The sequence below is a fragment of the Cydia strobilella genome, chromosome 8 (genome assembly GCF_947568885.1).
Source record: "Cydia strobilella chromosome 8, ilCydStro3.1, whole genome shotgun sequence".
NCBI lineage: Eukaryota > Metazoa > Arthropoda > Insecta > Lepidoptera > Tortricidae > Cydia > Cydia strobilella.
Window position 1 is genome coordinate 16,151,390 of NC_086048.1, and position 13,519 is coordinate 16,164,908.

The window sequence follows — 13,519 nt, forward strand, 5'->3', positions numbered from 1 at the left end:
AAGAAAACATAATTATAATAGGTAAACTTTGACAAAAAGTGGTCTTATCACAGGTCGGCGGGGGTGAGCTATTTGCCTTATAATTTATAATATGACGTAAGGCATGTCAAATTATAAGGTAAATAGCTCACCCGCTGACCTCTTCTTATCACGCAAGAAGAGCAATTCTTCCCAACGAAAAGCAATTGAGTTTAATAGTACATACCAAATAAAAGTATAAACCTTTGCACCTTTAATGTGTTCTTAAATTATGAGTTCGAGTATGATACGTGTATAAGTACAAGCTATCAGATATCGATCCTTCGATAAATAGAGCCTGCCCTTAACGACCATGCGTTCGTCCGGTGGTAGCATCATTCCGACCGCGTGGTGCTTATCAGCTAAGATAACGAGGCGCTTTTGTTTTCATTGGCCGCGGCATGGGTGTGCGCGCCGCGCCGCCTGGCGTATATAATCAGGCTCATCGCTTCCCGGCCAGCATTCCAGGCTCGGCCTCGCGCCAATCCACGTCAACCTTAGTATAATTTAGTTCTTCAAACCTTTCAGTATTCCATTATTTATATATTCGTTTCGGTAAGATATTTTTTTTATTGATTAGTTCGGGTCAATATTTTTTACTCAGGCGCGTGTCAATAAAGTTATGTCCTATATTTAGCCTTTGGTATTTCACTACCTATTTAGGTATATCAGCGAGACTTTTTTCTATTTTGTATTACCGATCAATATTTTTGGTTTCAGCACGGGCCACGCCAACCTTAGTATAGTTTTTTTTTTCACTTAAATCTCCCGTACCTACTTTGATAGGTCATTATTGTAAAAGCGGTTGTCCTTACAAGGTTTTTAATAAGTACCTAAATTATTTTTGGTTAATTTTTCGTTATTATTTTGTACGCTATTTTTGTTGAAGTAAGATGCACTTCCAATTTGGATGCACTCATGCTAGCCTGTCAGTAACAGGGGTTTCAGGGGTAACTGGACGTTTTCAATATTTCAATATTTAAAAGCGACGAGTACCTAACTAGCTGACTGTGTACAGCGCGCAGCGTGGCAAAATTGATATCTCATTTTTGAAAACGTTTCGTGTTTTTCAATAAAACTGGATAATATTTTCGTTTGTGCCGATTTTCTGAGCACAAACTAGAAGATGCCTACTTATATAAATAATTATAATGTCAAAGAAATCTTTTTATCATACCAAAGGAGAGGTCTTCTATTTAACGCAAATATTTGCTATTTACATTTTATTTGCCTTTATATTAATTCATTAACATATAATAATATGTTCTGACTAAGTAATTAGCACTTATATTGATATGCCCACGATAAGCATTGACATATAGTGTAAATTGAACCAAGTCACGACTCTATATTTATTGCTCTTTAAAGATAGCCATTATTGAGTCAGTTTTTTATGCAACCGGGAAAAAATAAGACGTGTTTTGTTTTTTGCAGAATAAGTTTTAATCTAGTCAACCAATAAAATGGCTTACCTTCAGTCGATGCCCAAATCTGAGACCATCAAACTCCGTGAGAAACACATCGGGTAAGTTGATTATCTTTAGCAATTACTTATTGGGTAAGGGCGGGCAAGGAAATTTGAATAAATTAATTTTATTTTTACCTGTCTGTGGAAATGTTTGACTATTTAATTCAAATGTTCCTCTTGCAATATTATGTAGGTTTGTAACGTCACTTTTTCTTGGTTGCTTAATAGCCTAAAGTGCTGCCTTGATAAGAAACGTATGGATGGTTTTTTGTACTGGTCAATAAATTTTCTAATATATGAAATACTAATAGATAAAGTATGTAAAACTAACAAGTCATTAGTTACTTTGTATTTGCACATTTGTCATTAAGTGCCTAAATTGTCATTAAAATCTTGTAAGTATCTACTACTAATGCCAGTTTTAAAACCTGTAATTTTAGTAAATTATGTAGAATTTAATGAAAATAGTTATCTAAGTAAATTCTAATATGTCTGGAATCGCTAGAGAGGCGAAGATTAATATTTAGCCTTTCATTAAATAATCATGTAAATCCACTCCCTAACAATTAATTTGTTTGCAGAGCCGCCTGTCAGCTGTTTTTCCGGTCTTCTCCCCTGAAGATAGTGCGAGGCATTGCTCAGTTTATGTACGATGAGCAAGGCGAGAGATATCTCGACTGCATCAATAATGTTGCACACGGTACGTCTTGCTATTGAATCTGTGGAACCTGCCACCAACTATCTATTTGATAAATTCTCATCAAACTTTATATATACCTACAGATATAGATATAGCAAATATTACATCGACCTATTTATAGAGGTTTTTATTTATATCTAGTTCGTATTCATACAACATGACTACACATACAAAACCTGACACAACTTTTCACAGAGCTTTTATTTTAATATCTCGACGACCGGTCTGGCCTAGTGGGTAGTGACCCTGCCTGCGAAGCCGATGGTCCTGGGTTCGAATCCCGGTAAGGGCATTTATTTGTGTGATTAGCACAGATTTTTGTTCCTGAGTCATGGGTGTTTTCTATGTATTTAAGTATTTATATATTATATATATCTTTGTCTGAGTACCCATAACACAAGCCTCCTTGTGTAAGAATTATTTATTTAATATTGAGTACCTATACCTAATAATAAAGTTAAGCTAATTTTAGGTTTAACTCATCACGTATTTTTTAGTCACGCGTGACATGGTTCGAAGAGCCTAGGTCTCCATTAATACGTGAGTTAAACCGTAAAATTAGCTTAATGTTAGTATGGGTCACGACAGTTTTAATTCGAATAATAAAGTTAGAAGTTAGAAATAATTTATTTACATAAAAGATATACATAGTGGTACTACGGTACATATACTAAACTAAATTAATAACTAGCTTAAATCTAAAATAGGCCCTTGAGGCATTGTACCAAGGATGCTGGCGGCATTTCCTCGTTGTATCGCAATGCTGATACGTTGAGAGGAATCCGCCAGCTCTTCGGTCACCAGTTACGTCAACCAGACTCTTCGCGATTTCTGCAAAAAACTTGTGCGCGCTGGGACCCCATGGGCCTAGAGTCTCAACTCCAAATGGCACAAAATAGTATGCTCTACCGAGGCTTTTATATTTATTACGTTTCAAAGAAAGACAAATACACTTCAACAAAGTTTTACTGAAGCTACTTGAAATATTAAGCAGATAGTACTAGGTACTCCCCGTATTTTGTATTCCTTATTCCTCGTACACATATCGAGACGGACCCAGATCTGTGAAGGCGTTAGTGAGGAAAAACACCTTGTATGTTCTTTTCAGTTGAAAACAGGAATTTTATTTTACAGGCAATTCTTTTGTAAAATATCTAGAAGTCAGTTCCCTGATACTTGTAATTCTACATGACAATAGTTTCATTGTTAAACATATTTTTAAATTTTATGTGTTAATAGCGCAAATGTTTTTGCTGAAATATTTGTTTGCAGCTATGTTTTTACGATTAAAAGAGTTCAGTGGACAGTGCCACCACAAAAAAAAACTGACTTATTTTACCGAACCAGTGCAGTGCTCTTATTAGTCGTGGCAAGAAATACAAGCCATCTTCATCATCACATAGCAAATTATTAGAGTCAAACATCGAGCAAAGTTTTCCATGTTGAACTTTGTCATTATCATTCATTGGAGACTATTGTTACTGTCACTTATCGTTCTGTTGTTTTCCTCGATCTTAGGCCAGGATTACACTTGTAAGTTTTACTTACGTAAGTAGGGACAAAGCTATTTACTAGAATGAGATAACGATATTCATATCCCATTCTGTAGTATAGCTGTGTCCCTACTTACGTAAGTAAAACTTACAAGTGTAATCCTGGCCTTATCAACATAAAGTTGTAACATGCTACGATGTTTTAAGTATCGTATCTTTTTGTTTAGTCGGACATTGCCATCCTCACGTGGTGGAAGCCGGCAGGAACCAGATGTCTCTCATCTCCACCAACAACCGCTACCTCCATGACGAGCTCGTCATTCTGGCTGAACGCATCGTCAAGACCCTGCCCGAGCCCCTCTCTGTCTGCTTCTTCGTAAACTCGGGCTCTGAGGCCAACGATCTCGCCATGCGGCTCGCAAAAGTGCACACCAACAAAAAAGACGTGATCACACTTGACCAGTAAGTATATTTATGTGTGAATGGTTTTGAAATTTGGGGGTCTCACGTCATATGTATGAAAGAAATGAATGCTGTTTGTTGGCTTACTTTTGAATTTCTAATATGAATCGGTATCAAACTTTGCAAAAATTAGGTATTTACGAATGTATCTATAGGAAGAATTAAGGATGACTCAAGCTAGACCGACCCGTGCCCGGTCCGATGCGTCCGACACGTCATTTTCTATGACGGCTGATCGGTGATCACGTGTTGCTTTCCATAGAAAACGAAGCGCCGGAAGCTAAGGCCCGGCCCGGCCCGGTCTAGCGTGAGTCATCCTTTATTAGCATTGTGCAAAAAATGGGAAAATATTATCTATTTAAACTTAAAAAATAGTTTAAATTTGTCTAACGTCTCTTGACGAGATCCTGAAGTCTATTGTTGTTATCTTGCTCATTTACACATTTTATTTCACTTAAATGTTGTGACACCACCTATTAAGGTAAACGTCCTAGTGCTCGACATTCGAATGCTCAATAGATGACACACACTGCTGTCACCTTTATTAACAATAAGCTACTTGTTAAGTTTAAAGATGACAGGTGACGAGCACTCTGACGTCTACCTTAGAGGTTCCTAACCTAGAGTAACAAACCATCAAACCACCTAGAGTAACAAACTATTGAAATTTTTATATGGAACCCTTTGAAAAACTAAACTAAATGACCATGTTTTTGTCCAAACATTGTTATACCCCTAAATTTGAAGGAAGATTTTGTTTACCTATGTACCTGTTTTGTACTTTTTATTTTATTTTATAGGTTAAGAGCTCCGAACCGCTAGGTTTTAACATTCCTAAATACCCTTTAAACCTAATTCAAAGCCAACAAACCGTGTGAAACTTGCGTGAATGTATCTGTGGTAACTTCGAGCACCTCGAAGTGTTGTTAGGGTGCTTCTAGCGCCTGTTTGTTGCAGTGCTTATCATGGGCACCTCACGTCTATGATTGATGTATCGCCCTACAAACTGAACCTTCCCGGTGGGCCCGAGAAACCAGATTGGGTTCACGTGGTGAGTTAGCCTGCCCTTACTACCGCACTGAATACATTGCACAGTAACTACGTTTGAAAATTCTTTCAGTTATTGTTTGAATAATCTCACCCTCAATTTCATAATAATAAGGATGAAGTATGCTTATTTACTTAGACGTTTAGTGAAACTCATTTTGTTAGAAGATAGTTTTGTCCTTTAGTTACCTACTCTTATAAGAAAAAGCAAAGCCTTTCGAGTTTACTGCGGTAATTAACTGAAATTAACAACATAAAGATTTATCTTAAAATATGAAGCGAAGTATAACTGAATGGCTTTTCAACTGTAATTGTTGCAAAAAATACTCAGTGTGGTAACATTTTCTGCATATAGGCATTAGGTTAGGTAAACGCTCAGTTTTATTTTATATCGATTTAAGTCGTTCTTGAACACGAAGCTATTAATATTAATGTTAGTAAATAAAAACCGGCCAAGTGCGAGTCGGACTCGCGTACGACGGGTTCCGTACCATTACGAAAAAAAAATAGCAAAAAAATCACGTTTGTTGTATGGGAGCCCCATTTAAATATTTATATATATTATTCTGTTTTTAGTATTTGTTGTTATAGCGGCAATAGAAACACATCATCTGTGAAAATTTCAACTGTCTAGCTATCACGGTTCATGAGATACAGCCTGGTGACAGACGGACAGACAAACGGACAGACGGACATCGGAATCTTAGTAACAGGGTCCCGTTTTTACCCTTTGGGTACGAAACCCTAAAAACTGAGCATCTAACTTTTGCCATATGCTTTCCTTAATTCATACCCAATTTTTCATACTTCTAAAAACGTTAATAATAGCTTAACGAATTGAGTTTCCGATTATTAACGATACAATAAACAACAAAGTTTCCATAGAACCAGGAAAAGTTAATTGATTTATTATCCTGCATACATTAGCTAACGGGCTTAAATGGCTTAATGGACTTTGTTTAATAGCTTCATGTTCCCGAATGAGGATCCCCTAATGGGGATCTTTAAAATGTAAATGTATTACTTAATAGTAAGATTAGCGTACTTTAATTGAACCTGTACACCTGTTACGAGATAGTTTACCTTGAATAAGCATACATAACTTTACTATGCTATTTATAAATTATATCATGTGCCTCGGAAATCAGTAATAATCCTCATGTCAAAAAAAAGAAAATACATGTGACTACAGTTTTTTTTTTATCTGGTTTTTATGGAGGCTTTGGACACTCTAGGTGAACATGTCAGCCTGACTCCAGATGGATCCGTAGTAGTAACAGATTTCAAACGAAAAGCGTCATTCTTGTGAACATAAGTAATAATTTTATCACGCAGGAGAATAGAAAAGGATTACCACTTTATATATTGTGTACCTTCTCATTATGTACTTTAGGAATGCCCACAGAAGAGATTCCAACCTAGTTTGTGTTGATGACCCAGATATTTGCAAAAGAGAAAAAAATACCGGAAAGCACAATATAAAATAGCACAGTAATGTTTATGCTTCTTACATTAAATCGATACCTGTTTATTTGTTTATTTATTTGTTTATTAGGATCACCAACAGAAGATACAATTTACATACTAGTATTAACTTACAAAAAGGGCACATTTTTTATTGATCCCCCACTTACAGGCAATCACAGCATGCATTATTATATTTAAAATTAAAATTAAAATTGATGAGTAGGTATTGATCGTAGCCCGATGCTTCATAGTAAACAGCCGGGGGCTTGGCGCGGAACTCGAAACTGTGGTTTCGCGACAATAAACAGTCAGTGCTGACTGTTTATTGTTTACAGTCGGACCAGTAGGAAACCATGCCTTTACTAAAAAAGTCTGTTATTATCGCACTTAAACTATCTTGAGACATATTTCAAAATATTTATCAGTACGGTTTTTACTCACTGTTATTTTTAGTCGCTTTTGGCGACATGTTTCGGATTCTTTGGGAATCCATCCTCAGGCACGAGGCAGGTATCTTTTTGTTAAAGTTTTCAAATGATATATTCTAACAGGGAATTCAGTTTGAAGCCTTAATTTAGGTTAATACCCTACGGCGTTCAATAGATAGTACTTAGAGTTAGCAATTTGAACTAAATTGCAGTAATAATTCATTTCAAGGAACAATAACATCAAAATTATAGATACATACTATTTAACGATTGAATTTATGACTACTTTTCAAAAGGAAATATGCTCCCAAGTAACAGATTACTTGGAAGCATATTTCCTTCGCGGTTATTTTTAAAAATCCTATCCTTAATTAAAAAACAGGTACACAGTAGCACAATAGGTACACATATCATTTTTGTAACACAAATTTCATAACAACAGGCACCGGTACCCGACACATACAGGGGCAAATACATATGCCCTCAAGACTCGTGTTCGGAAGAGGAGCTGGGTCACCTGTACGCTGAAGACGTGAGGAACCTGTGTGACACAGCCACGAAGCAACATGGCGGCGTGTGCGCGTTCATAGCCGAGAGCTTGCAGAGCTGCGGGGGGCAGATCATCCCGCCTCATGGATACATGCAGAAGGTTTACGAGTAAGTCTACCAATGTTTTCTTCTTATTTATTACAAGAGGGCCTAACGCTACTCGACTCATCTAGTGTTGTTTCGTCTTTTTGTCTTTCTGTCGTTCTAAAATTTCGTTAGGTATACCTAATATGCCTATGACTTTCTATACTTATTGCTCGAATATGCAAGAGCGATACCTACAGAGGCAGATAGCGAAGTTTCAATTTTAGATATTCGCTGTAGACCCTTATGGCCTAAGATTGTACCTACAGAAGGAAGCAGTCTGTATTCCCCACACTATTTCAATGTACCTAAATACAGGAAATCGAAGGTGTGTGAAGGTAATCTTCTCAGTAAAGGTTACCTTACGATGTTTTCCTTCGCAGAACTGCTAAATATCAAGGTATACCTAAATACTTAGTTCCGAGAAACCCATTATAGTGAACAACATGTTTTGCTATACCCTTCCTATACCCATCCAGGGTCCATTATATACCTATGTAACACACTGGTATGCAAATTAAGGTCTCTATCTCTCTATCTCATTTATATATCTGAGGTCTGAGCCTACTCGTATTCCTTTGACCTAGTTGATGAAAATTGACATCCAAATAAACAAGATAATATGTATCTTGTTTATTTGGTTATATGTGTGTTCCTAGCTATTTCAGCCTCAGTTCCCTTTACTCTAAAAAATACCGAAAGGACAGAAACTTATAAATAACAATAGGAAAACTCTAAATTAAGAACTTTTATTCAACGGGCTGCACGCAATCTGCAATTATAGTAATTTCCTAATTTCGTAATGCATCGTTATCTTGAGGTCAAAGACTGATTGATGTCTGGTGGCATAATACTGGATAATTTATTATTGAACTACATATCAACTACTGGGTGAGCTAACTAAATGGCATGCACCAATTAGGTACCAACGGGAACTAAATAAAAAAAGCTTCTTAGGAAAGTTTATTCAATATTTATTCCCCTAAAAATTTTAAGAAACATAGTTTGTGTTATATAGGTACTGTATATCCCTCTAAATACTTTTTTCTTTAATTCTTATTATATTATACCTAACCTATACGTAGTCTTTTTATAAGCATAAGAAAGTACCCGATAAAATTCCTCATGATTACTTCTACGGACGGAGCCCTTTCTCATACTAAAAAAAAGAAAGTTTTTTTCCAAATTTCAAATCAAGTAGTTCTCGAGATATTTAGCAATGTGACAGACAGACAGACAGACAGACAGAGTCGCACCATAAGGGTTCCTTTTTAACTTCTTGGTACGGAACCCAATAAACGAAGTATCAATACTAACCCAGTCGCATGGCCTACTCTGTGCATTCACGTGCTGTTCACATGCTGAACACGCTGATAAAGTACATATGCAACATTATCAGACGTTATCTGTAGGTACTACGATTGCGTAAATTACTTTGTTAATAAGCTAGTTACAAGCGGTTCCAAGTAAATAAAAGTAGGATTCTAGTCATGAAGCTTTTGCGTTTGTTAGTACTGATAAATGAAATAGGATCTACACTACGTACCTTAAGCTTCAAATATATATTATATAAGTACGTATATCTATCTACGCAATGGCAATAACGCTCGAGTCAATATTATACTTAGTTTTGGCCGGGAAAGTAGGTACATTTTAGTAGCATCTTGCGATAAAAAAATGTAAATAATACGAAAGAAAACATTATTATCTAATCGGTAAGCATCATGACTGTGAATCATGAATATTGGTTATCATATTCTTGAGTAAGGCCAGGCACCGATTGCAATTGATTCGAAATAGAAAGCTATTAGCAATCAATAATGGCCTAATAAATAAAAATATCTTGATCTTCCTAGTGTTGTCTCCACTTTTTGCCATCGCTTACTAAAGGAAAGTCCTTTTTTTTATAACTGAAACAGTGAAACTTCGCGTTCCAAGCCAAACAAACATAGGTAAGCTAAAACAAGGCACATAAGCAGAAATACTTCAGATCTTATAACATTGCAATAAGGATTACATTACAAACTCCCTATGTTATGTCCTATTCACAGCAAAATCATGTCTCAATGTTATTCAACTATTCCTTTTCCCAGGCACGTACGGCAAGCGGGCGGCGTATGCATCGCCGACGAGGTGCAAGTCGGGTTCGGCCGCGTCGGCACCCACATGTGGGCCTTCGAGACCCAGGATGTGGTACCCGATATCGTGACCATGGGGAAACCGATGGGTAATGGACACCCAGTGGCCGCGGTGGTGACCACGCCGGAGATTGCGAAGAGCTTCGCGGATACGGGCGTGGAGTATTTTAATACGGTGAGTAATACTGTTGTGATTGTCACATGTTTATCTTGTGGTAGGCACAGTTGCCATCAGATATTTTGGAGCGGCCTAAGTATTCACTAATATCTGAACAAAGTCTGTATTATTAACCTTGTGCCTAAACGTTTGTCCTACTCAAAGGACATAGACCGCCGTTCTATATGTGGTATAATATATAGTTCAAATTAAAAATAAGAGTAGGCAGGAGGTTAAGACGCTAAAGTGCATGAGTTATTTTTAGCACCTTGGCCGCTCCGATATAGGTATCTGATGGCCGTTGTACATCTCTTCTCTTCTTCTTCCTCCCATTATCCCGGCATTTTGCCATTGTACATATCTATAGTTGTGAAAGGTTTGCTGCAACTATTGCAATACCTGGGTGTTCTTAAATATAATAACTCGAGGAGGCTTGTAATTTTATACCTCAAGCTTTACAGGTTGTAAAAAAACCCTTGCTGCATATAATAGCAAAAATAAACCAAGCTAAGCTGCTCATTTGTCATTAATTCTTCAAATCGAGATTAAAGGCATTTCCCTAAAAAAATTGTCGTGAATACTCGTGCACATTGAGCTTATTTTATTTTAACAATATGTTTCGCTTCCGCCGTGGCGGCCGGGCTAGCACATGATTCGCGCGACAGTATCTCGCCGCGACATAGACTACCCGTCCCCCTTTAATTCATACAGTTAATAAAAGGCCGGTAGTCTATCTCGCGGCGAGATACTCTCGCGCCAATCATGTGTTTGGCCTAGGTGTTCTTGCGCCTCTATCCGTCACCAGCTCAACGCCCACGAACAGGCGTTATTTTAAGAGTTATTTTAGTTGTTATTTTCTCAAGTTATTTTCTTGTCGGTGGAGTATCCTTTTTCCTATCTTGCGCCAGCTCTTAGACTTTTTTAAACGACTTTTTGATATTAGCATTACGTGTTTCAAATAAATAAAGAACCATTTATTTCCAGTACGGCGGTAACCCTGTGTCCTGCGCCATAGCAAACGCCGTGCTCGATGTCATCGAAGACGAACATCTAATGGAGCGCGCCGATAGGGTTGGCAACCACTTGCTGGAGCGCTGCGCGGACCTCAAGCTGAAGCACAGGCTAGTTGGCGACGTGCGAGGGAGAGGCCTGTTCGTGGGCGTTGAGCTGGTGACGGATAGAGGCGCAAGAACACCAGCCACGGCGGAAGCGAAACATATTGTTAACAGGTAACTAATACCTACTTATCCCTTTTCTTCGTCGTTTCCAGATGGCTAAAGTTTGTACTTAATAACGATGAACTCCACGATCGAAAGCCATGTAGTGTCCTGGCCCATGAAGTTTCCACAATTTTTCTTAGTTAGTAATTTTCTCCTTGATGACGCATGCCCACACCTATGATACTTTATGCTCACTTTACCTCACCTGGACCTGATATTTTGTAGTCTTCATCTGCATTTCAACTTCATCGATACGAAAAAAATCTCAACCAATGAAATACTTTAGAATCCTTAGAAAGTTTAAAGTCAGTTCAAAAATATCACACCAATCACTGGAAGAAAGCGCACGTGTGAAGAAGCGGCAGTATTTTTCAAACAAGTTTGTTTCAATCACTCTAAGAACATACCTATTTACAGAATGCGAGAAGAAAAAATCCTCATTAGCCGCGACGGGCCCGACGCCAACGTGCTAAAGTTCAAGCCACCCATGGTGTTCACCATCAAGGACGCCGACAGACTGGTCGACACGCTGGACAGGGTGCTGGGAGAGCTGGACGCCGAGCTGCCGGTCACCAGTATTAAACTTGAGGTAAGAGCTGTACACTTCGTCAGTCGATGTCGATGGGTTAGGGGTAGGGGGGGGGGGCAGCAAATCCAAAATGATTTAGGTGCATATATTATTTCCAAACGAAAGTTTGGTAGGTATGTAGTAGGTAGGTACTGTGTTAGTGCCACATATATTATGAAACTATTAATTACATAAATACCTACACCCCTTGCCTACCATTATTTTATTACAATGAATTATAAAAGCACGTGTCGCTAAACATATTACGGCGACTTTTTTAGGCAGGCAGTGGTTTTAGTTATTCGTTCAGCAAACAAACAACGCACAAAATAAACGATGAAAAAGTTTGAAACGCCTGACTCATTTATTTAGCAATTTGAATTACATTATTTATTTTAAGCTTTATTTTTCTGCATATAATTTTGTTCTCTTTGAATTATTAGCTTTCATCTATGAAATAAAACTATGAAAACGGATTATATCGCGTATATTGAATCTCTACTACATCCCAGCGTTTCGAACCCTTTACAAGTTTACAGCGTTCGTGGTCAACGGGGTGACACGGGGTAGTTTTATTTCATGAGTAACGTAACTATCGCGGTAACCGAATACATTGTTATTTTTTATTATAAATATTTTAGGTGTAAAGCCTTGTGCGGTTTGCCAGTTTTTTCTGTCTTGGGCCACTCTGAAAATATGAAACACATATTATAATTTGGTATAGGTGACATAGGTGTAGTGTAGTTAATAGTGTTAAATTTGCTAAAAAAGCTTGAATTAGAATTGATATAGTATAGGTACACATCCACCCTCTGACCTCAGGAATTACTTGCCCTAAACAAACAAGGCCATTCAACATACTATACAATACAGTGAACATACATAACAATGTATAACACGACAATGAAGAGGGTAGTAATAGGGCTGGAATTACTATTACGAATTAGTGCAAAGTTTTAAAAACTTAGCGCTGTGTGGCCTCTTTATGTATATTTCTTAAGGATGTTGAGGTCAAGATATACTGCTTAATGACAAATAAATTTTAATACCAATTCGTCTTATTAAAATACACGAATTGTGATTAGCCTAAATAATTTCAATCATTTCATGATATGACGGTCATGGGTTAGGACGTGGTTAGGACTCTGGTGTACAAAAAAAATGTGGGATATTTCCCTTCAGACTGTCACAATCAAAATAGGTAGGTATATTATTAACTTTGGTGTTTTATTTGTTACAGGTTTCGGTCACTCCTCTCACAAATATGGAAGCCAACAATGACTTGGTCATAAGCAGTTTAAAACCTGCTGTTAAAAGTATAATATAACATCCTAATTTCATTTAAAAGTTAGCTTTAGTCCCTACAAATCATGATCTGTAAATATGTGTTTTAAGTTTAGATTTTATGGTTAATGTTAATGATTTTTAATTTATTATTTTTACGTTTACAATGTATTTAAAAGATGAACAGAAGTAACAGAACATGTTAACCTTTGACCGCCAAAGACACGCATAGATAAAGTCGTCCGCGTGGATTTATCTCCCGAAACACACTTTCAACCCCTTTTTAACCATATTAGGGGACGAGTTTCCAAAAACCCTGCTATTACTTTCCTTCTATTTTAATATAATACCTTTTTACGAAGTTTCAAGTTCCTAGCTTTTAAGCAAGGTTAAAAAGGGGATAAAGTTTTGTTTTAACAAAACTTTATCCCCTTTT

The 13,519-nt window shown here is 37.2% G+C and overlaps 1 protein-coding gene and 1 long non-coding RNA gene across 2 annotated transcripts in view; one reads left to right on the forward strand and one right to left on the reverse strand.

The window, feature by feature from the left end:
- Positions 1-13,519, reverse strand: part of LOC134743807 (uncharacterized) — a 576,396-nt gene that overhangs the window by 249,509 nt on the left and 313,368 nt on the right. The gene's annotated exons all lie outside the window — the stretch shown is intronic.
- Positions 432-13,434, forward strand: LOC134743753 (alanine--glyoxylate aminotransferase 2-like). The gene is made up of 10 exons (XM_063677397.1): positions 432-573; positions 1,453-1,543; positions 2,068-2,186; positions 3,907-4,141; positions 5,099-5,192; positions 7,526-7,740; positions 9,810-10,029; positions 10,996-11,240; positions 11,649-11,820; positions 13,040-13,434. Exons 2-10 carry the CDS (start codon positions 1,482-1,484, stop codon positions 13,124-13,126), a joined length of 1,449 nt encoding a protein of 482 aa, XP_063533467.1. The 5' UTR covers positions 432-573; positions 1,453-1,481; the 3' UTR covers positions 13,127-13,434.